The sequence below is a fragment of the Gracilinanus agilis genome, chromosome 3, assembly GCF_016433145.1.
Source record: "Gracilinanus agilis isolate LMUSP501 chromosome 3, AgileGrace, whole genome shotgun sequence".
NCBI lineage: Eukaryota > Metazoa > Chordata > Mammalia > Didelphimorphia > Didelphidae > Gracilinanus > Gracilinanus agilis.
In genome coordinates, this window is record NC_058132.1 from 107,560,531 (window position 1) to 107,585,055 (window position 24,525).

Below are 24,525 nucleotides of genomic sequence, written 5' to 3' on the forward strand. Positions count from 1 at the left end.
TTCTCTCAGCAACCCCAGATCTTCTGCTGACTTTATTTACCTTCTATGTGGTAGGCATGTACTTAGGACATGTCTTAAGTTATTCTTAAGTTTCTCTTTCCCAGAGTCAACTAAGTGATGCCTGATATGTGGCCCCAAACATAAGTGTAGCACATTCTGCTTGCCCTCCCTGTGCTCATGTCTCCCCCTCCTTTCTACAAATGCCTTCTGCAAAGGCAACTAGAGCAGAGAGGATCTTTATTTATTTATTTAACAGGTTTTTATTTTTTTACCAATTAATTTATTTACAATATTTTGCCATGGTTACATGATTCATGTTCTCTCCCTCCCCTTTTTCCTACCCCCCTTCCTGAGCTGACAAGCAATTCCACTGGGTTATACATGTATCATTGTTCAAAACCTATTTCCAAATGATTAATATTTGCAATAGGGTGATCATTTAAAGTCAAAATCTCCAATCATATCCCCATTGAACCACGTGATTGATCCTACATTTTTTCTTCTGCATTTCTACTCCCACAGTTCTTTCTCTGGATGTGGATAGTGTTCTTCCTCATAAGTTCCAGAGAGGATCTTGACACCATAATAAAACCCCAAACCCAGGTTTTAGACCTCCCCTGTGGGAGGAAAAACGCAGCTCTGTCACCTCTTTTCTATCTAGCCCAGGATGAATAGGAAACCTCTCCCCTTCAGCTAGACTTTTGAGCCACTGTATCTGGCAGTGGTCCTGAGCTGCAAGGCCTTAATCTTTGCTGGTTTTTATCACTGGGGCCCAACGTTCAGTCTGTTAGTATCTACTATGGGTCAGGCACTGTGCTTACCCTGGAGATACAAAGGAAAGCCAGAAGCAGCCCCTGATCTCATTGAGCTCACAATCTAATGGGAGAGATAGCCTAGAAACAACCAGTAATCAGGAATTTGGGGACTGAAGGGAGACACAGTTGTTTGATACGGTGACTCAAAGCCTGCAATGATCTGCACTCTTAACTGATGAACTGTTTGTACCTGCCGTCATGCCTTATTCCATCAATCTGTCAGTCTCTCGTACAGTCGCCTACTGCACCTCTTTGGTCCCAAGCACTGATCTCCTTGGTCCATCAGGCTAATACTTCTGCTAACAGTGCCATTTAATTTAATTCCATTTAATTCAAAAAGTCATGCTGCCTTCCATGGCTCCCTTAGGGATCTCCCAACATAAACTCACTATGCTCTGACACTCTCTACGTTTTCTTTTGCTTTTTAACTTTTACTCCTTTAGTCAGTTGTAAAGTTGTCGTTTTTTTTTTAACCCAACCTCTTTCTTAGATATACTAGGAAAGCAGTATATAGTATACTGAAGACTAGATTTGAAATCAGAAGCCCTGGTATCAAATCCCAGGCCAATACTAACTAGCTATGTGATCTTGTACAAGCCATTTTCCTTCCCTAAACCTCACTTTCTCTGTCTATAAAATGGGGATAATATCACTTATAATATCTATCTCACAAAGTTGTTGTGGGGAAAGAATTTGGTAAAGTTTAAAGTGTTAAAGGTGAGCTATAATTGCGATTCAGAGGAAGAAAGGTAAGACTGGGAAAATAGGGGTAAGGATGGAACAGAGATTCCCCAGCAAATAAGCATAGACAGAAAAGACCTCTTCCCCAAGAACCCTATGACATGGGCCAAGAGAAATCAAGCAGAATTTTAAGGAATTGGTTTGCTGAGTCCTTTTTCTGTCTGGGGTCTGGAAAATTAAAAAGCAGTTCATGTTTCCGCTAATTCTCTATAGCCTTGGTCAAGTCATTCACTGAAGTTCTCCAAGATTCTTTGGAACGTAATCACACCTTAAATGCTTAAAGGCAGTGAGCTGGGCCAGATGATTCACGATTATAATATCAAAGAGAGAAAGAGAACATCTTAATGCCTATGTTCTCAGATCTCCTTGGAATACTCACAAAAGTGTGAGAGGTAATGTGGTGTTCTTCTGGAAGAAAAGGTTCTTTAGCCCTGGAACCTCTGGCATTTTTTTTAAACTTCAATGGAAGTCTTTCCAAACAATTATTTTTTAAATTTTATTTACTTGATCAATTAAGAAAATTTTTCCATGGTTACATGATTCATGCTCTTTCCCTCTCCTCCCAACCCCCCTCCTCCCAACTCCCTCCCATAGGCAACACACAATTCTACTGGGTTTTACATGTGTCATTGATCAAGACCTATTTCCATATTATTCATATTTGCACTAGGGTGATCTTTGAGCCTCAGGTATTTTCCAGACAACACGACTATAGGAAAGGACCTTAGACATCATTTGACCTAAATCTCTCATTCTGCATATGGGGTCATGGAACTTCAGAGAGAGATGAAGGAATTATATAATAACTTGTAACCAAATAAAAATAAATAAATAAATGCACGAACAAATAAATAAATAGATGAATTAATTAATTAATTGATTGATTAATAAAGTGAAGTAACTATATAAATAACTTGCTCAAAGACATACAAGTAGGAAGTGGTCATGAAGATTCAAACTCAGGTTTTCTGACCCCATGTTATGTTAAGTTACAAATGAACTACCCTTTAGTCTTCAAAGTTATATTAGAAAGAATGCTGCATTTTAAATCAGAAGACTCTGCATTTAAGTCCCAACTCAGCCACTTAAAAGTTGTATGACCTTAAACCAGTCATTTAATTCCTCTATAATTCAGTTTTCTCATATGTAAGAATGGGAATACTTTAAAAAAAAAAAACCTACCTTCTGTCTTAGAATCAATACTAAAGTATCAATTCTGAGGCAGAAGAGCAGTAAGAGCTAGGCAATTGGGATGAAGTGATTTGCCCAGGGTCATAGAGCTAGGAAGTGTCTGAGGTCAAATTTGAAACCAGATCCTCCCCAGGCTTTCTATCTACTGAGTCACCTAGCTGCCCCCAAAATGGGAGTACTTAAGATTATTCACCTATAGGCTATACATCCTAAGCAATGCAAAATAAAAAACAAAAAACCCCCTTAGGTTTCACTTCACATCTGGCAAACTGCCAAAGATGAAAAAAAATGGGAATAAAATGTTGGAAAGACTATGGAAAGATAGCACTCTAATGCATTGTTAGTGGAGCTGTGAACTGGAACAACCATTCTTAAAATGCTCTGTAATTTGTAAAGAAATTGATCCAGAGATTTTGCTGCTGGGCACATACTCTACTCCCAAAAAGTTACCATCAAAAACAAAACCCCATTTATACTAAAATATTTATACAAGCCCATTTTGTGGTCACAGAGAACTGGAAAAAACTAAATACCCATCAATTAGGGAATGGTTAACTAAGCTGTGGTACACGAATGTAATGGAATATTACTGTGTTATATAAATGGTGAATGTGATAAATATAGAGAAATGTGGAAAGACATATGAACTTAGACAAAATGAAGTAAATAAAACCAAGTTAACATGCACAGTCCCTTCAATGATGTAAAAAGGAAGGACAGTAACAATCTGAATGGAATGCTTCATATCTGTAAGTACCAAGCTCAGCCCCAAAGAAGAGATATGAGAAGACACCTAATATTTCATAAAATGCTCAATGCCTGGCACATAGTAGGCACTAATAAATGCTAATTCCTTTGCCTCACTTCTCCTTCCATGTCCCCCCATTCCTTTGGGGGGAAAAGGGGGTTGAATAACTGCTATTGAATATCAGACTTTTTTAATTTTTTTTCAGTTTTATGCAACTTCTTTCTTCTTTTCATCATACATTATTATAAGAGATGGCTCTCTAGGAGATTGTGGAGAGGGATACAGTGGAAAATATAGAGGGTACAAAAACAAAAGATATCAATAAAATTTCCTTTAAAAAAAGGCTAAGCTAGGGGGCAGCTAGGTAGCTCAGTGGATAGAGTGCCAGGCCTAAAGTCAGGAGAATCCAGGTTCAAATGTGGTCTCAGATGTGGTCTAGCTGTATGACTCTGGACAAGTCACTGAACCCCACTGCCTAGCCCTTATCACTCTTCTACCTTAGAACTTACACTTATTCCATTTCTAAGACATAAAGTATGGGTTTAAAAGAAAAAGGATAAGGTTCTAAAATTCCAAGATTCCAAAGCCAAAATTAAAACAATATATTTTTGTGGCCAGAAAATCACAAATTTATTTCCAAAACAATCAGTCATATTTTGGACCCAAAATACCATTAAGATGTTTCTATCTTGGGGGCAGCTGGGTAGCTCAGTGGATTGAGAGCCAGACCTAGAGACAGGAGGTCCTAGGTTCAAATGTGGCCTCAGACACTTCACAGCTGTGTGACCCTGGGCAAGTCACTTGACCCCCATTGCCTACCCTTACCACTCTTCTGCCTTGGAGCCAATACACAGTATTGATTTCAACACGGAACGTAAGGGTTTAAAAGAAAAAAAAAAAGATGTCTCTATCTCAACACATACTAAAATCTTGAACTGCTATTCATTTCATATGAATTATTAGGAGAAGAGAATGACAGAAGACCTAGTTTTCTTTTTTTGCCACAAATCACAAACATGGAAGTTTTGATGTACACTTTGAGCTGTTCTTTTCAGCACCTACTGCCTATGGCTCTTCCTCAAATCTCCAAAACCAATCCAAACAGAATGTAAGCTTCTTGAGGGCAGACATTATTTCAGGGAATTTTTTTCTTTTATATATCTCCAGTTGCAGTACAGTGCCTTGCTCATTCTGAGGGCTTAATAAATATTAACTGAATCAACCAAGGCAAAAAAACCCAATTCATATTGCTCAAGAGAAAAGCCAGAATTAATTTGAACTAGAACAACAAAAACAAAAAACCGGTATCCCTTATGTGCCTTAACTTCCTTCAATTTATTTTCCTTCCCCATTAAATGTTCTGGAATCAAGAGAAACTAAAACTATGTCTTGGGGGGGGGGGGTGCTGCTGCTTAATGTTGGGTTTTTTTTTTTTCATTTTAGAAGAAAGTTTTTTATTTACTTTCTCCCCCCCACCACTAGAAAAAACCAAAATACACCTCTGGTTGTTGGTCCAGCCTTAAATTCCTAGATTTGTATTCCATTATAGCCAGGATTATTAATATTGCTAATAACTATTAATAGTCCTTTTATATAATAATTTATGGTTATAAAATTCTATTTTCATTGTTTCTGACTCTAGCTGACTGTGTGGCTTCGAGCACTTCTCTGACCCTGCATTTATGTACCAGTAAAATGGGAATTAAAAATAGTCACACTTCTCTAATCACCATAGAAATATGACTTGTTGCTAGTAACCCATTTATTTAAATAGTAAATAGTGCAAGTTCTAGTATCGAAAACTCGAGTCAAGCCTGGCAATGAACTGTATCTTTCATCCAAGAACTAGCCTGTCTCCGTTCATAGTGTCCAAGATTCTGAGCTGGAAAGATCTATGACCTCCTCATTTATAGATGAGGAAACTGAGGCCCAGGGAAGGTACGTTATGCAGATAATAACTATTTAAATCCACTTCCTTGATTTCTGACTCCAGATTCTCTTTCCAGTGAGATTCCCGGCCAGATGTCTGGCCACCAAGGGGAAATGTTTTTGGCTTCTGAAATCCATGGAGATGAAGGCATAAAGGGGTCGCAATCTGCATTCACCCATGAAATATTTTTGAGATACTGAAATAACAAGTGAGATGTCTACAACAGTGAGGCTTTTACAAATCATTTTCTATTGACAGGTCCTTCGGAGCATTTGGAGGTAGAAAGGATGGTGGACATCACTCAGTCCAGTCTGTTACAGATCCAAATGCCCTTTGATCCCCACAATAATCCTGTGAATTAGAAAGTTGAAGGGTCATCATCCCTATTTTACAGCTAGAGAAATGGATGCTTCTAAAGATTCGGTGACTTGTCTAAGATCACCAGGCTGGTAGTGACAAAGGCAGGGACTTCAACCCAGGCTGTGGCAGGCAGCAGGGGGTGTCCTAAGAGGACAAGAAACACAGCAAACCTGTCATCATTATTATTATTATTGGAACTCCTGATACTGAAACTTCTTCAAGCTTTGGGTCTACTCAAACCTGTACCATTGACAGGGAAGTAGGGAAATACACAATCAGTAGGTGTGAAAGGCTTCTGTATTAGCTGCAATTCATACTTCCTTTCTAAGATCACTCTTTTTTTCTTTTTTTAACTATTTTAAGAGAAAATTCTCTTATTTTTTTCTCTCCCACATACTCTGAAATGGATGTACTAATAGCTTAAGGCTGCTTCTAATGGTGTGTTCCTTGATTGATGCCCCAACTCATGCTGTTTATGAACTAATTAATAAATCAACATCTATTAAATGTTATACCACCTACTGTGCTAAGCACTGAGGACACAAAGTATAAGGCAAAAAAATGACAATTTTAGCAATCAATCCAATTTAACTATTACAATGGTAGCTCAAGCACCACTAAATTCCTTCTCTAATACAAAACATACATGTTAAAAGCACCTACTGTGTGCAAGATAGTGTGATAGGCACTGAGAATAAAAGGCAAAGAGGCAGTGAGGTGGCACCTAGAATGAGGAAGACTCAGTTCAAATCTGACCTCAGATATTTACTAGCTATGTGGCTCAGGCAAGTTACTTATTCTCTGTTTGTCTCAGTTTCCTCAACTGTAAAATAGGGATGATAATAGCACCCATTTCGCAAGGTTGTCATGAGAATTAAATGAGATAGTTGTAAAAAATGCTTAGCATAAGAGGTGTCTAGGTTGCTCAGTGGATTGAGAGCCAGGCCTCGAGATGGGAGATCCTGGGTTCAAATCTGGCCTCAGACACTTCCTAGCTGTGTGACCCTGGTCAAGTCACTTAACTCCCACTGCTCAGCCCTTACCGCTCTTCTACCTTGGAACCAAGACACAGTATTGACTCTAAGATGGAAGGTAAAGGTTTAAAAAATACTTAGCACAGGGGGCAGCTGGGTAGCTCAGTGGATTGAGAGCCAGGCCTAGAGACGGGAGGTCCTAGGTTCAAATCCAGCCTCAGACACTTCCCAGCTGTGTGACCCTGGGCAAGTCACTTGACCCCCATTGCCTACCCTTACCACTCTTCCACCTATAAGTCAATACACAGAAGTTAAGGGTTTTAAAAAAAAAATAAAAAAAATGAGTCAATGTGACTTACAAAAAAAAAAATACTTAGCACAGTGTCTGGCATGCAAGAAGTACTGTATAAATGCTTTTCTTACCTAAAAATGGCCCTTGCCTCCAAGGAATGTGTATTACACTCAAATGTCTCAGCAATATATCAAATATATTATTTTTCCATTACACTATTATAAGGACCACAGATTTAGATGTAGAAAAAACCATTTAGTCCAAGAGTTCTTAATTTGTTTTGAGTCACGTACCCCTTTGGTAGTATAGAGAAGCTTATGGACCCCTACTAGAATAATGTTTTTAAGTGCATAAAATAAGATAAAATAAATGGGATTACAAAGTAAACCATTTGTGCTGAAATTAAAATGTAATAATTTTCTCATTTAAGTTCAGAGACCCCTTAATCTTAGACCCCCTAACTAAACATTGACACCACAGGCTTCTTGATAACTGGGGTCTATGGACCTCATGTTAAGGACTCCTAATCTCGTCTACCCCCACCCCCTGTCATTTTATGCTTAAAGAACTAAAACCCAGAGGTTATATGACTTGTCCAAAGTCACACAGGTAATATATACCAGAGCTGGGATAGAAAACTAAATCCTCTTACTCTAAATTCAGAATCCACTGTATGACACGTTTAAATGAGCATTGCTGATGTCCTCAAAATAAAGTGGAAAGATGATATTGTACCTCATCCTATTTTTACAGAGACATTAATTTTATTTTTATAGGAAATAGCTGTTACAGTGACTCTAGATAAGTTACTTAAGCTCTCTGAGCCTCAGTCTCCTCAGCTACAAAATGGGGATAAAAATACCCATAGAACTTACATGCACAGGGTTGGTTATGAGGTTGAAATTGAATAAAATATATGAGGCATTTTATAAATGTTAGAACACTATATAAATGTCAGAACTGATAACTTGTAAGGAACCTCAAACAAAAATGGTCAAGCAAGGACCACAGACACCCTCCAATCGAGCTTTTCTGATTTTCAAAGGTGGCTAAGGAGAAGTGAAATATGAAATGAAAGAAAGCACATACAGATGTCTTTTCTGTAGCATATACATAAAGAAATCCTTTGTACTCAACTTCTTTCTTCTTAAGAGCATTATTACTAAGGCTTCCTGGGTTGGCAATTCCTTGCCCCGTCCTTCGGCAAGCAGCCGATTGCAGAAAGCCTTCCTCCTCCCCGCTCAGTGTCATCCCAGTAGGCAGAGCTTTTGAATTTTCTATTTGGCATTCACATGGCTTTCACATCCTGCTTTTGTTTTCCAGTACACTTAGCACACCATTCATTATTGTATTTGGTATGGATTTCATTGCTATGAGGGACGAATTTGAGGAGTGAAGCCAGCTGACGGCAGGGGCTCCCAGGACAGCCTTCCAAGAGAGGGACTGTTCATCCCTTGCTTCTCTCCCCAACTCAGGAAACCAATCATTTTAAAACTTAGTTCCCTTTCTCCTTTTCTCTCTCCCTCCCTCTCCTTCTCTGTCTGTTTTTCCTTCCCTCCCTCTCTCCCTCTCCGTCTCTGTTTTTCCATCTGTCTGTGTCTCTTAACACAATGTCTCTAATAAGAAGAAAAAAGTTTGTCTTAGAAATCCAAAATGCTTAATGCTGAAATCAAGATCTTATTGCTAAATTGTCTTAAATAGCTGGAACATTGGAGTGGCTATTTTTGTTATTAATATTTTTCCTTTAGGGGACTCCAACATCATGGCAAAGTCTCACCATCTTCATTTTAAGACGTCTATGAAGTGGACAGAGGATGGGTTCTCTAATGAGAGAATTTCTGGTTCTGTAACACAATAGGGATTTTTAAGTAAAGGGTCCTTATTAATCCTACTAAATGACTAAAAGCTGATCAGGAAGTTCTCATTTTGAAGTCAAAGTGCATGCAAAGAATTCATAGTTAGGAATAGGGTATGGAAGGCCAGAAAGATCTATAAATGAGATGCAATTACTGAAATATAATCTTCACTGGGCTCTTTTTATAAAGTCCATAGAAAGATACTTCCTAGCTGTTTGACCCTGGGCAAGTCACTTGACCCCAGTTGCCTGGCCCTTAGCCCTCTTCTGCCTTAGAACCAATACACAGTATGGATTCTAAGATGGAAGGTAAGGGTTTAAAAAAAAAAAGTCCATAGGAGGCCGTACTGTTTAATAGACTGAATCTAGGAATTACTAAATTGTCTCTAGTGTTTCACCTCTAAAATAAGATCATTCCATTTTTTAGGACTGGAAGGAACTTTAAAGACGAGTCTAAGTCCATCCCCCTCATTTTACAGATAAGGAAACTAAAATGCAGACAGAGTAAGAAAACCTCACCAACAGCATAATGAGCACCTTATTAAAATTCTGGAACCTTACCTTGACTTTCTCGCCATTAATCTCCACCGTTTTAATCATAAAGTCAACCCCAATCGTGGCTCCTTGACCTGGTGGGAAGAGACCCTAAAGAGAAAACAGTGGAGTTAAATAAACTCTGCAGTAAATGGAACCATACCAGACAGGCAGACCCTTTGCAGTGAGCAAAAGACGCCGATATTCCTAAATGTCAGATCTAACTTAGTCATTCCCCTGCTCAAAAAACTCCCACTTACCGCTAGCCTAACACCCAAACTCTGGTGTGGCCCAGAAGGAAAGCCCTCTGAGGTCGGAACTCTGCTCTAGCCTTCCATCTTCACTACATCCTCAGTTTAGCCAAACAAACCTATTTTGCTCTTCCTCATACACAGTTTTCTTTCCAAACCTGGAATACATGCCTTCCTCAACTCTGCCTCCCAGCCTCCCTGGGCTCCGTTCAAGGGCTGCCTCCATCAGGAGTCTAGTTTGATTCTCCCCAGGTGCTAGTATTCCATGCCCTCAAATTTATTTTTTAAATATGTCTATTTACACATATATATGTACATATATACATATATATATTCTTTTTTTTTAAACCTTTAACTTCTGTGTATTGGCTCCTAGGTGGAAAAGTGGTAAGGGTGGGCAATGGGGGTCAAGTGACCTGCCCAGGGTCACACAGCTGGGAAGTGTCTGAGGCCGGATTTGAATATATATATTCTTGTTTTTATTCCCAGTAGAATGTAAGTCATTGGAGGACCTGAATTGTTGCCTATTTGTCTTTGTGTCTCAGCTCAGCATCTGGCACGCAGTAAGTACTTAATAAATGTTTATCCAGGGTCTCCTCATAGATTGCTGAGTCCTGCTCTAATCCCTAATTGTTATGAACTTAGTCCAATATTAACATTCAGCAAAGACTAGTAAGAATGCTCCCTTAAAACTTGGTGCATTTCTTTCAGCTAAGAATCAAAACTCCCATTGCACAGCATCTAAAGTACAGCACAACTACAGAATCTCTAGTATCAAAAATACTTGGAAGGGGAAGCTGGGTAGCTCAGTGGATTGAGAGCCAGACCTAGAGATGGGAGGTCCTGGGTTCAAATCTGACCTCGGACACTTCCTAGCTATGTGACCCTGGGCAAGTCACTTAACTCCCATTGCCTAGCCCTTACCACTCTTCTGCCTTGGAGCCAATACTCAGTATTGATTCTAAGACGGAAGGTAAAGATTTTTAAAAAATTTTGTTAATGCTTATTGAATCATCTTCTGTGTAAAGACATCTTCTGTGTGTGTATTGCTTCTATGAAGGTTGGCTCATCCTGATCCTGACCCTAAAGAAACAACTCATTCTGAGTGAAGGGGAGAAAGATTAAGTCATTACAAAGCCATTGAAATAAAAAAGAAACAAGGTTTGAGAATGAGAGAAGGTGGGACTGAAGCTAGAAGAGGCAACAGAGGATCACTCCTGAGACAAGGCAAGGCAAGACTGAAGACAAAAATGGAGGAGTGTGGATCCCGTAGCATGAAATGCAATCCCTGGGATGCTGGAGACAACCGATGGATATTAACTGAGAATTCAACATGAGGAATGTGGTGGTGGAACCATTGTTATTATCATTGTTCATTTGTTTCCATCATGTCCAAATCTCTATGGCTCTTTGGGGTTTGTTTGGCAAAGATCCTAGAGAGATTTTCCATTTCCTTCTCCAGCTCATTTTACAGATGAGAAAATTGAGGCAAACAGATGTGTGTGATCACACAGCTAGTTATGAACTCAGGTCTTCCTGACTCTTTCCCTAGTGCTCTATCTACTGAGCCAAGTACCTGCCCATAGAACCATTACCATGTGCAATGATGACAAATCAAAATTGGAGTTTTCTCTATTGTTAGAATTTCCTGACACCTCCCTCACATAGCATTCTGTCTTGTACATCTCTAATGGACTTCTTGTGTACTATGTTTATATTGAATTTTTATGTCGTATTGTCCTACAAGACTATAAATTCAGTGAAGACAGTGTCATATCTAAATTATATATCTCTCTAGCATCTAGCGTAGTATTTTGCATCCAGCTGGGGTTGAATAAATGTCTGATGAATGAATGATTGAAACTTGATTTTTTTTTCTTTGAGATGTACCTGTCAACAACAGAGAGGGAACAGATAGAAGGGGATAAAAAAGGGATGGAGGTAAAGTAGAAGGAATAGCTTCCCACATTCCTATCATAACCTGAGCAAAACAAAATATGATAACCAAGTTCCAAGACATACGCACCGTCATCCTAACTCACTGGACTCAAATTAAAGCCATCAGGAAAGGTCCAGCTCCCCTGACTATTAGCATTGTCTCTCTTCTCCCCAAACCTCAGCTGCCCCAAACACAAAAACCACAACCTACGCACCTGGCCATGAAACAACATTTTGTTTCCCATCGACGTGGATAGCCCTTCCAGTGATGTGGATCCAAGCCCATCCATGCCCACTCATTTTGTGTTACTGACTTAGAGTTCTCTCTGCACACTCCCCCTCCCCCTTTTTTTTGCCCCTCTGCCAGAGTCACTGCAGAAGGGGAAGGGCTTCATCCAGGACCGAGGACAATTTCATTCTGTTCTTTAGTCCCATGGGTTGCCATGGCCAAAGAATGCATCACCAAGCAGCCAGCCCATGGCGAGGAGCCTCTCTTCTGTCGCTTGGCTGGTCCCAGGAAAGCAGACTCATTCTGCCATTGGAACCCTTCTCAAAGCCCTTCTCATCATGGGCCAGAGCCTAGGCTTCGGCAGCGTCTCCTGCACACCATGATGAAGTGTTGGAACAACTTTACTCCTCAAAAATATTTCCAAATAGAAAGGCATCAACGTGTAACCTTTCAATGGGGGGAAATTGGAGGTGGGAGAAGAATGGGGAAAACGTTTCAGGGAGTCATCCTGGAATGATGAAAGGAGCACAGAGCCAGGACCAAGGAGACCCAGGTTTTTGTTTTCCTTCCAGCCAGATGACCAGCCATGGTTGACACCAACCAGGTGACCTGGGGCACTTCTCTGACTCGACTTCTTCATCTTAAGAATGGGAATAATGATCTCATTTGTACTACTTACAGAAATAAGAATAGTAATAATAGCTCACAGGCTTGACCAGTCACAGAATGTATTCCTCACAACAACCTTGAGAGGTCAGTCATTGTGAGGAAAATACTTTATAAACCCTAAAGTGCTACTTAAAAAGGAGCTGCTTTTAGGGTCCTTTCTTTTTTATTTTTCAATTCAACAAGCATTGATTAAGTATTCTACTACAAGTAAAGCATTGTGGTAGGCACCTGAAGAGGCAAACACAAAAATGAAAGTCCCTGCCTTTAAGGTGCTTATATTCTAACTGGGGGTGTAGGGGGGTATAGGAGGTGGTGAGAACACAACTGGTACACATTTAAATGCTGATAACAAGGGATAGAGTTTGTCCATTTCAGTGGTGAAGCAGAAAAATTGCCGGATTTGAATATGGGCTTGAATTCTAATTCTGTTGGTGTCTGTGTGACCTTGGACAAGTCCCCCAACCTCTTTGGGTTCCAGACTCTTCATCTGATGAATTGGGGAGAGAGGGGGGAGTTGGACTCAATAATCTCCAAAATCCTTTCTAACTCTAAAGCTTTGATCTATGATCTCCCAGTTCTCCTTATTATTAGCTTCAGCAAGATATGAATGAGTCATAAGTACAATCCCCTAAAAGGCCAATTAGGGAATGTATCTAGGGACATGGGGGTGGGAACAAGACTAGACAGAAGAAAGGGGGGAGAATAGGAATTAGAGCCCCATTTGGCACCTAAATATTTAGCAGGGTACATGGTAATGTGAAAAAAGATGCTAACTCCGGAGTCAGAGGACCTAGTTTCAAATCCTGGTTCTGATGTAAATCTGTGTGATGTTGGGCACATCATTTCACTTCCTGGGCCTCAGTTTCCTCATCTTTAAAATGAAGAGTTAGACTAAATGGTCCCTGAGCTACCTTCTAGCTCTATACCTAGCTTCCTATGATTTAATGATCATGAAATGATAGAAATTTCAAAATAAAGGAATCTTTGTCACAGACTGGAAAATAAGCCAAATATCCATCTTGTCGCATCTTAATCTTAGAAGTCATCTGGTCCAGAGGCTATCAAGCATATGGTCCATTGTTGCCCACTAGAGCTCTCCAAACCAGATGAAAGTGTGTTTGGGAAATATTCCCCCTAGATATACTTGCCTAAGTAGCTTATTAATAAATTCTACTTTCAAACTTGGCCTCAGTCATATACTGCAGGAGCTAACCGTAAAGAGAATTTGGGAGACTCGTAGATCAAAATAAATTTTAAAAAATAGAGCATAGATAAATTTTAATATGATTTTCTGAGTCAATATGCTGACCACAGGCTCCATTCCTCTATCTAGGTGAAGCATGAATCCCCTCAACAGCCATCCTGACCAAATGGCCATCGAGAAGAACCTCCAACAAACTAGGAACTTGATGCTTATTGAGGAAGCCCATTCTAATTTAATGGGGAATAACTATTTCTTGTAAACATAGGACTTGATGTTCTTCAAGCCTGGCACAACACAATTAATTCATCTAAAGCTGCCAAAAATGAGTTTAAAAAATCACACAATCAAAAAAGATTGCAGTAAATAGCCATGCAACCACCCCACTCCCAAGTATTCCTAGATTCCTATCAACAAAACTAACAAGGACTATGTTAGGGACTCTGAACTCTGGCAGCTCTAACTGGGTCATCCTTAGATAAACTTGTCCCCAACAAGAGAGTTCTTTTAATTAAAGTTTGCCCCTCGCAGACAGAGCCTGAAACCAACAGAAAATGTTCCCTTGCATGTCTGCAAAATATGTAAATGTAAACATTCATATCTTTACACACAAATATTGAAGTAATTTCATTCTCATTTGGCTCAACTGAATCAAAGGCCTGCCAAGCTTCAAGTTTATAGCCCCAGCTGTTTTGTAACTTAACAAATGCCAGAAAAATTAGAAAACTTCTCAATGTTCTTCCCTGTCTTTTTTCCAAATTCACATAACTAAAAAACAGCTGAATCCAATTTGTTCAAACTTTCTAGTGAGCAGAAATTACTGAAGCAAAAGGTTTTTTTGATTTTTGGACTTTAAGAGTGAACAGAAAAACCAGAATAGAGGAATAGATCAAGGGTGGAAGAAGAAGGTGCAGAAGTAATCATAGAAATGGAAGTTCTTTTTAATTTTCATTATAGAACTGAGACTTTTAAAGATGTCTGTGTGTTCTGTGGCCTATAGAATTACAAAGGTTGAGGTTATTCACAATATTCTAATTACTGGACTGGGCATTAAAAGTCTAGAATTCCAGCTCAGGTCCTGGCTCCATACCATTTATCTCCTGCAACTCATTTGCTTTCTCTGGATCTCAGTTTCCTCCTCTATAAAATGGACAAGGAAATGGCTAACATCGTTTTCAACACTAAAAATCCGATTTGCCCCAGTAGGATGTAAGCCATTTAATAGCAAAGAATATTTCTTTTCCTTTTTGTCTTTTCCCAACGCCTAACACAATGCTTTGCACATAATAAATAGGATCTTCTTTGTTGAGCTGACATCTTCAACTAGGACTGCTCAGCAAACCACTTCTATCATGGAGACACACAAAATGATGCTGTCATTTGTGGTTTCGTTCACCTTTGAGCAGCAGAGATTGCTGAGGTTCCCCTGAACTGAAACCATTTATGGTTTCAATTGAGTTTCCAGTTGAATTCTGGGTCTGACTAGGCTCAAATGCCTGTTGGTCACTACTTGATTTTACAACCCCCCTTACAAGGGAGGAGGGAAAAGGGAGAGGGAGGAATCTAGCATCCAGTTTCCAATTAACTTAATCGGGGACAACCCATGACATTTTCCCAATGAATCCCCCACCTAATCCGACTCCAAGGTTACCTCCTGGCTATGTTACCCAATCTGCCACGTGAGTTTCCCTTTGCCCCAGTTTAGAAGCCTTGATCTTTCCCAAACCATGTCTTATAGAGGCAGAAGAAACTCACAGTGCACACGGATTTATATTGACAGAACTAGAACCATCTTTTTCATTTCCCCTCAAATTTTACCATTTCCCATAGTAAAATGGGAAATGCACTACGCTGGGAGTTAGGTCAACTGGATTCAGGTCCAGACTTTATCACTGACTAGCTACGGAACCTGGGGCAAGTCACCCCATTAAATCTCATTTTCCTCATCTGTAAAATGAGAGTGAAGATGCCTGCAATACCTCAATCTCATTTGGGTGTTGTGGGGATCAAATAGATAATGTACACGGATTTTGCAAGAATAATACAAATGTAAACTAGAAAGTATGGAGAAACACAGAAAGAAGGTCAACTTCAGAAACCTCCTTTCTTTTAAACAAAAACGTTTGAAACTGTAAACAATGATTCTCAAAGCCCTCTAGTACCAGGCTCCTTTAAATGATCTAGAGATTGGTCTTTTGGGTATTTTTGACTTATGCCAGATTGTTATACGAGCCAAATAACATGCCATTTCATCTCAGGTTTGATTCAAAGACTATTTCTGGGTTTTGTTCTGTTATGATGATAATAACAGATAGTTTGGAGAAGCAGATAAATTTAATAATTTTAGGAGAAATATATACATATGGATCCAAATATTATCCAGTCTGAAGCGAACTATATGGACATATATTATAAATATATTTTTCATATACATAGATACATATCTAAATATATGTATCCAAAGATGCATATATTTAAATAGTAAATATTTAAATTAAATATTGATTTTATTTAAAATCTATAAATTAAATATTAAATATATGTATCTTTAAACATTATATATCTAAAGATAGATGGATATATACATATATGTCCATATATTATAAATATATTGTCATATTCATACATATTTAAATGTCTATCTAAAGATATATGTAGCTTTAAATATTAAATGTATTTATCTTTAAATATTATACATGCATGCCAATATGTTATAAATATAATTTCATATCCATACATATGTAAATACGTTTATCTAAAGATATGTGTATTTTAAAATATTAAATATATGTATCTAAAGATAGATGGATATATACACATACATATCCATATATTATAAATATATTTTTCATGTACATACTTAAATATATGTGTATGCACACATATGTATCTGCATTCATATATATATTTCCACTTAGATTTAAAATGTCTTGCAAGGCATTTTGTGTGTTTGTGTGTATGTGTGTGTTTAATACTGGATTGTCATTTTGGTATTAAAATATGTATTTTTATATTTGGAAACATAGGTTAGAAGAGACTTTAGAGACCATCAAAATGTCCAACTCTTTCATTTTACAGATAAAGACACTCAGGCACAGAGGTTAATAACTTGCCCAGGGTCCACCACTTATGTTTGAGGTGGGATTCGAACTTGGGTCTTCCAGACCTCAAGTCCAGTTTTTTCTCTGAGTTTAGTGTTCAACACAGTTGGAACCACAATTTGGCAGGAGGGAAAGGAACATGACATATGCCATCAAATTAACTTTGTCATTCAAGATATGAAAATGATAGGAGAAGTAATTAAGACAGATCCATTTGATCAGATGGGAATTTACCACTACAGAGACCCACAGATGAATGCCATTCCAACCACATGTTCTGGCAGCTTCCTATTTTAGCTAATTCTTCTTGATAACTAGGTGCTAAATGCCTAGTTTGTAACCAGGTGTTTCTAACCTACTAAGTTAAATTTTGTGCCCTCTAAATTTTGTTGCCCTTAAGCACAATAGAGGTAGCCCCAGGGACAGCTCTGGTCTTCAAAACAGTTTTTGGTTCTCTTGTTCCATTTTAAATCCACCTTTTGTGAACAAACGGGGTTGTTTTGTTTTTAAATAAAGTCCCACATCAATGTGTCATTAAAAACAAAACTGTTTTTCTCATTCATTCTAAAAAGCGACAAGTGGGTCGGAACAGATCGCCTGGAAAGGTTTGTTGGGGGCTTTTTTTGTCTTGAATTGTTAGAAATTCTAGAAAAACCTGAGAACAACCCACGAGTACATCTGGAAAGAGTCCATTAGAAGTATGCCCAAATGCTGGAATTTGGGAACCAACTAGAACCATTTGGAACCAGATCTACTCCATCAATGCCCTTCTCAGGGCAACTGCCTCCATCCCCGCCAGGAGCATCTTACCTGAGTAAAGCGTCGGACCAGGCAAGTCTTCCCCACACCGGCGTTTCCAATTAAAACAATTTTGAACAGGAAATCATAATCTTCCATACTCATTGACGCAGCTGCGAGGCAAAGAAGCACGATGGTTAGGAGGGAGGACTGTGGGATGCAGCTCCGTCAGATGGGGCAGGCGAGCTTTATCTCCTCTGTCCCGTCTCCTCAGTAACTCCTAGCCTGACTCATCGGAACAAAAACGGGACTTTCCTCCCCTGGTCACAGAGAAAGTGACAAATAGGTTCTGTCCCCGGCGACCTTCAGCCCTCCAGCCAGTCAGAACACAGGTCCTCAAATGATAAGTTCTATTTTCTTTTGGAGGGGGAAGGAGGCAGAGGTTCAAGGTTCAAAGGGAAATACAAAAACACTATTGGTATGCTTGAGATAAGGCAGAGGATCACTGGGAAGGTGGGGTTTTGGTGGGTTTTTTTTTTAGTAGGAGAGAAGTGAAATGAGAATCAGAGGAAGAGTTCTGAGCCAAAGTAAAGAGTTATCCTTGTTGTTGTAGGTGGATAGAGAGTCAGATCTAGAGATGGGAGGTCCTGGATTCCAATCTGCCCTTGGACACTTCCTAGCTGGATGACCCTAGACAAGTCACTTAACCCCCCCTTGCCTAGCCCTTACCGCTCTTCTGCCTCGGAACCAATACACAGTATTGATTTTAAGATGGAAAGTAAAGGCTTTGTTGTGTTTTTTTTATTAGTATAAATCAAGCCCTAAATGGAGCTGGCTCCAACACAGCCTAGCCATCACCAAGTCCCTGCTTTTATACCCCTAGAAATGGAGAACTCATTACCCTATGAGACAGAACACTCCATTTGGGACAGCTCCAATTTTGAGAAAATTCCTCCTTACAGGGAGTCAATATCTGTCTCCTTTTGGCTTCCATCCATTGGTCCTGGTTTTAGCCTTTGGAGCCAAATAAGATGTCTATTCAATGTTATTGTAACCAGGTGGCACAGTGGACTGTGTTAACCTTGAAGTCAGAAAGACTAAGTTCAAATCCTGCCCAGATAGTTAACTAGCTAGATCAGGCAAGTCACTTACCCTTTCTCAGTCTCAGTTTGCTCATCTGTAGAATGAGCATAATAATAGCACCAAACTCACGGGGCAATTGGGAGGATCAAATGAAGAAACATAAGCAAAGTACTTTATAAATCTTAAAGCTCAGTATAAATTCTGGCTATTGTATTCTCCTTACATGGCAGCTTTTTAGATATTTGAAGGCCTCTCATGTTCTCACAAAGAATTTTCCCCCCTGTCCAGTTCTGCCAGTTAATTCTCCTACGAAACAATGTTGAGCTCCTCCACCTCCCTAGTCATGTTCCTTTGGACGTGCTTTATCAGAAGAGTAAAGGTGACAATTCCAGAGGATTCATGATGAAACAGTTTCCTCATCACCTGAGAAAAGTGATGGCCTTTGGACTGTTGACTGAGGCATTTATATTTTTTTTTGTTTCATCATGCTTGATTATACTTGTTTGTAAAAGGGATTTTGTTTTTCTTGCCTTCTCAATTGGGGAAGGAGGTGAGGAGAGGTAGAAGGAAGAGAATGCCAATATGAAAATAAAATAAAATTTAATTTAAAAAAGAAAAGTTGACTAAGGATGAAGTGAAACACAGGATACATCCTGTTTAAAGGCAAAAGGCTGCTTGGCAAAGTTAGGGGTTGGGAAGGAAGAAACCATTGACGTACCCACAACAGTGATCTATCAGTAGAAAGGGATCATGAGGACAGGTCAGGAGAATTTGGGCTAAAGACAAAATCTGTTGCATAGAAACCAATTCCAGAGCCTTCGGGCCCAAATCTTGGAGATCATTCAAAATAGACTCCAAAGTCTCCTTAGGAATGAATACAGACAACTTTGCCAAGGTCCAGATGGCCATACCACCCCACCAATAGGGGTTACTTTCTCAGCCTGAGGGCAAACAACAGAGCAACCTCAGCAGATTTCATTAAATATTTCTCCTTCAGAGCATCTGCTTATTGTGGAAGAGAAATTGGCCAGATTATTTCTTTCTCTCTCCCTCTCTTTCTCATCCCTTGAGTTAGAAAAGCATCTGGAGTCCACAAGAAAACCAATTATAAAAAGAGAGGGGCCTCTTTCATGAAATGGTTTTGATTGGTGGAAATAACATAAGACTAGGAACCAAGAGTTTCATTCAAGTTCCAACATCAGCTGTGTGTGACTGGCCAAGTCACAGAATGTTGGAGCTAGAAGAGATGTTCTAACACAAAATCTTGGAATAAGAAATGGGAGGGCTAGATGGGGCCTCAGAACAATGGTGTCAAACTCAAATAGAAATAGATTCTTGTGGCCACATATTGATTTAGAAAATCACAAACTAACATTATCTTTGTTGCATGATATTTTTATTTTTAGTTAAATGCTTCCCAGTTGCATTTCAGTCTAGTTCAAGCTGCACCTGGGAGTTTTGTAGGCAGTAAGCTTGACACCCCTGTTATTGTTTTATATTATTTATATATTATATACGTGATATATTGTATACATTATATATAATATATTGTGTATATTATATATATTTATATTATATCTATATTTTTTCCTTGTTATTATTGTGGTGGCTATTTGGGTATATCCAGCTCTGTGACCCTAGTAGCCTTGGCAAAGATACTTGAGTGGTTTGCCATTTCCTTCCCTGGCTTAATTTATAAATGAGGAAACTGAAGCAAACAGGGTTAAGTGACTTGCCCTGGATAACACAGAAAGTAAGTGTCTGGGGTCAGATTTGAACTCAGGTGTTCATGATTAAAGGCCTAGCACTCCATTCATTCATTGAGCCATCTTAACTGCCTACTAAAAAGTTAGATATCCACTAAATCATGCTGCCCTCCAAGACTCATTTTAGGACTTCATTGCTCCCTCTGGCAAATTAAAATTAATTTATTCAAAAATGCATGAACTCCCTGTTGACCCAGCAACACCAAACTGGGTCTGTATCCCAAAGAGATCTGAGATTAGAGAAAAAGTCCTACTGGTCCATGGCAATTGAGAGGTTGTCCACAAGTTGGGGATTGGATGAACAAGTTGAGGTATATGGTTGTCACGAAATACTATTGCACCATAATGAATGAAGAACAGGATGAATTAAAAAAAACCTAGAAAGACTTGTTTGAACTGATGCAAAGTGAAATAAAGAGAATCAGGAGAACAATGTATACAGTAACAGAAATATTATACGATGATCAACTGTGAAGGACTAAACCATTATCAGCAAAACAATTCTCCAGATACAACCTCAAGGAACTCGTGATAAAAAATGTTATCCACAGCCAAAGAAGGAACTATGGGAATCCGAGTGGGGATCAAAGCATGCCATCATCTACTATGTTTCCTTCATGAGATTTCTATAGTATGTGTGATATGTGTCTTCTATCATGACATGAGCAATATGGAAATATGTATTACATGAAAGCATGGGTATAATCTATATCAGACTATTCACCACCTCAGGGAAGGAGGAAGAAGAAAATCTGAATGTTAAAATGTCAAAAAAAAAAACCACTTTTCTTGTTTCTACACATAACTTAATGTCTCTGAAACTTGGTCTCCTCATGTGTAATAATTCTACTGGAGCCATCTACCTCAGGGGGCTGATGAAAAGTCCCTGTGCTTTTAAATTGCAATGTAATATGTAAATGTGAGTTACTTTCATTATTAATTCTCTTTTACAGCACAGCTTAAATAGCACTTAAAGGAAAAAAAGAAAAAATTCAAAAGAAAAGAAAGACAGAAATGCATGAAGCCTGATTAAGCACCTTCTCTACCCAATACACTGCACTAGCGACTCTGGGAGATACAAAGGTAAGTAAGAAACATCCCTTACTCTCAAGGAATCTATAGCTTAGTAGCAGTGATGATGGCAAATACACAGATAGATACATGGTGTTCTAAGAGCCTTAGTGAAGTCTTGAGCTCTTTAAATTATTCAAACTTTAAAATGCATTGAGATTTTAGGGAACTGTATGATGCAGACTGAAACAATGGTGCATAAGAAGAATACAAATGGTGCTGGGACCACATCACAGAGAGGAATTTCCAGTGAGGGGACTTAAGGCTGTCTCCATAGAGGAAGTGCTATTTAAGCTATATGCCAGGAATTGTACTAAGCACTATCTATTTTTTTAACCCTTACTTTCTATTCTAATAACAACTCTTAAGACAGAATGTCAAGGGCTAGGCAAATGGGAATTAAGTGACTTGCCCAGGATCACATAGCTAGGAAATATCTAAGGACAGATTTGAACCCAGGTCCTCCCAACTCTAGTCCTGGTGCTCTATCTATGATGCTATCTAGCTGCTCCTACAAATATGTCATTTGATCCTCACAACAATCCTGGGAGATAAGGGCTCTCATCCCATTTTACAGATAAGCAAACTGAGACAAATGGTTTAAGTAACTTGCCCTGGGTCACACAACTAGTGTCTGAGGCTAGATTTGAACTCAGGTCTTTCTGCCTCCATACTTAATGCTCTATCCACTGTGTCACTTAGCTGTTGCTAATAATATTTGTAAAATATGTGCTTAGTATAGTGTCTAGCACATAGTAGGTGCTATATAAATGCTTATTCCCTTCCCCCCACCTTCCCCCTTTTGAACAGCTGTAATTTGTTAGGAAGCTTTTTCTTATATCAAACCTAAATCTGCCTCTCTGCATCTTTCACCCCTTGTTCCTAGCTCTGCCTCTGAGACCAAGCAGAACAATTTTAATCTCTCTTCCTTTAAAACTTGAGAGGGGGCAGCTGTGTAGCTCAGTGGATTGAGAGCCAGGCCTGGAGATGAGAAGTCCTAGATTCAAATGTGGCCTCAGACACTCCCCAGCTGTGTGACCCTAGGAAAGTCACTTGACCCCCATACCCACTGTTACCACTCTTCCACCAAGGAGCCAATACACAGAAGTTAAGGGTTTAAAAATTAAATAAATAAATAAATAAAAAATAAATAAAAAACTTGAGAAAAGCTCTCATGGACTACCTAAATCTTCTCTAGTTAAACATTCCCAGTTCTGTTAACCACTCCTTCTAGCCTCAGCCCACTTTCTCCAGCTCCAGGTCCAGTGTTGTTCTTACCAGACCAGGCTTTCTGTCATAAGAAAGATGATGGAGATATACTAAGAAGATATTCTAAACTGTGAACCATGTGTGAGCCTAATAATACTGCATCACACAGGATTAGTGTGAAGAGAAATCTTTAATGTATATAAAAGTGATTTGAAAACTCTTCTATGCTACAGATGAGATTATAAAATTTTATCTCCTTGAAGGCAGAGATTGTCTTTTGCCTCTTTTGCTGTCCCCAGTGCTTAGCACAGTGACTGGTACACAGGAGTCGCTTAATAAATGTTTACTGGTTGAGCGATTACCACGTTGCATTCTTATTTCTCTCATCTGCACTCAGATCTCTCTTCTCCCACGCGTGCCTTACCTCCTTCTGTCTCTCAGCTCAAATTGGCTAAAGAAATTATGACTAAATTTACATTTTATCAGCTAGATTTGCTTACTACAAATACTAAATTTTCAAAATGGTCCAAAACCCAAAACCAGTACTTTCATAAACACTTAATATGAATTGAAAATAGAAATAACAGAACAGGAAGAACACTTCTGTGAAATGATGGTAACAATCTTTGGCCCCAAAGAAGAGATATGAGAATGTACCTCCCACCTGTCTTTGTAGAAGTGAGATACTGTGGAATAGAACACTTGCTGGACAGTAGATCTCCTTGATATCATCACTATCTTCTGCCTCTCTGATTGGACAGTGGGGTCATGAAATGTACATTTCCATTTAATGACAGATCTCAGCTCAGACATCTCTTCATTTCTCAACTGGCTGCGGTGCTTTGGAATTTCTCTGACCAACTTTTCCTATACCTCTCTTCCTTCTCTCCCCAAATCCCAGTTTTTCAGCTTCCTTTTGTTTTCTGTCTTTCTCCATTAGACTATAAACTCCTTGAAGGCAGAGACTTTCTTTGGGGATATATTTGTGTCCCCAGTGCTCAGCACAGTGCCTCATATGTAATATGTCCTTAACAAATGTTTACTGATAATTTATATGTTGGTTTGTTTTAATTAACTCCCCCCTTTTGTTCTTTATTATAAGCAATGGCTCCTTGGGAGAGGTAGAGAGGAAGCATATTTTGGAGAGGGAACTTAAAATAAATGGATATAGATAAGAATTAACAGAAGGAAGGAAGGAAGGGAGGGAGGGAGGGAGGGAGGGAAAGAGGAAGGAAGAGAAAAGAAAGGAAGAGAGAAAGAGAGAAAAGAAAGGAAGGAAGGATGGAAACTGGCAGAGGTGGGATGCATTTAAGGACTGAGTTCAAGTCCTGACTTTGTTATTTGCCATCTGTGTAATCTTCAATAAGTCACTTAATTTTCCTGAGTCTCAGTTTTCATATCTATAAAATGAAAGACTGGGACTAAATTTTCTCTAAATGCCTTTCCATTTGGTGAATGAAAAGCTGGTTGTGCTTTTTTGCATTGCCCAGAGATAGCCAGCTTGATAAGCTTTGCAGGTCTCTGGCTTAACTTGTCAATATAATAGTGTAATAATTTCTCGACATTCTTCTAAGGGGGATAGTGAGTGAAAAGAGTTTATTGATAGTTTTTAAATTGAAGAACAAAGAGACAGTTCTAGAAACAGGAGGTCCTGGGTTCAAATTTGACCTCAGACATTTCCTAGCTGCATGGCCATTAACTCCAATTGTCTAGCCTCTGCCACTCTTCTTTGGAACTCTACATACTATTAATTCTAAGATAGAAGATAAGTTTTTTTAAAAGAATAAATTAAGGATCATAAGCTTTGGGTTTAGAAATCATCTAGTTGA

The 24,525-nt window shown here is 38.9% G+C and overlaps 1 protein-coding gene across 1 annotated transcript in view; it reads right to left on the minus strand.

Annotated features, from left to right (window-relative positions):
* RAB30 (RAB30, member RAS oncogene family) overlaps positions 1–24,525 on the minus strand; it is a 126,884-nt gene that overhangs the window by 6,925 nt on the left and 95,434 nt on the right. Inside the window, exons 2-3 of the mRNA XM_044668190.1 lie at positions 17,640–17,740; positions 9,468–9,551 (exon numbers count right to left, since the gene is read on the minus strand). Of these exons, the coding sequence (XP_044524125.1) occupies positions 9,468–9,551; positions 17,640–17,732 (177 nt within the window). The 5' untranslated portion in view covers positions 17,733–17,740. The remainder of the gene's footprint in view (positions 1–9,467; positions 9,552–17,639; positions 17,741–24,525) is intronic.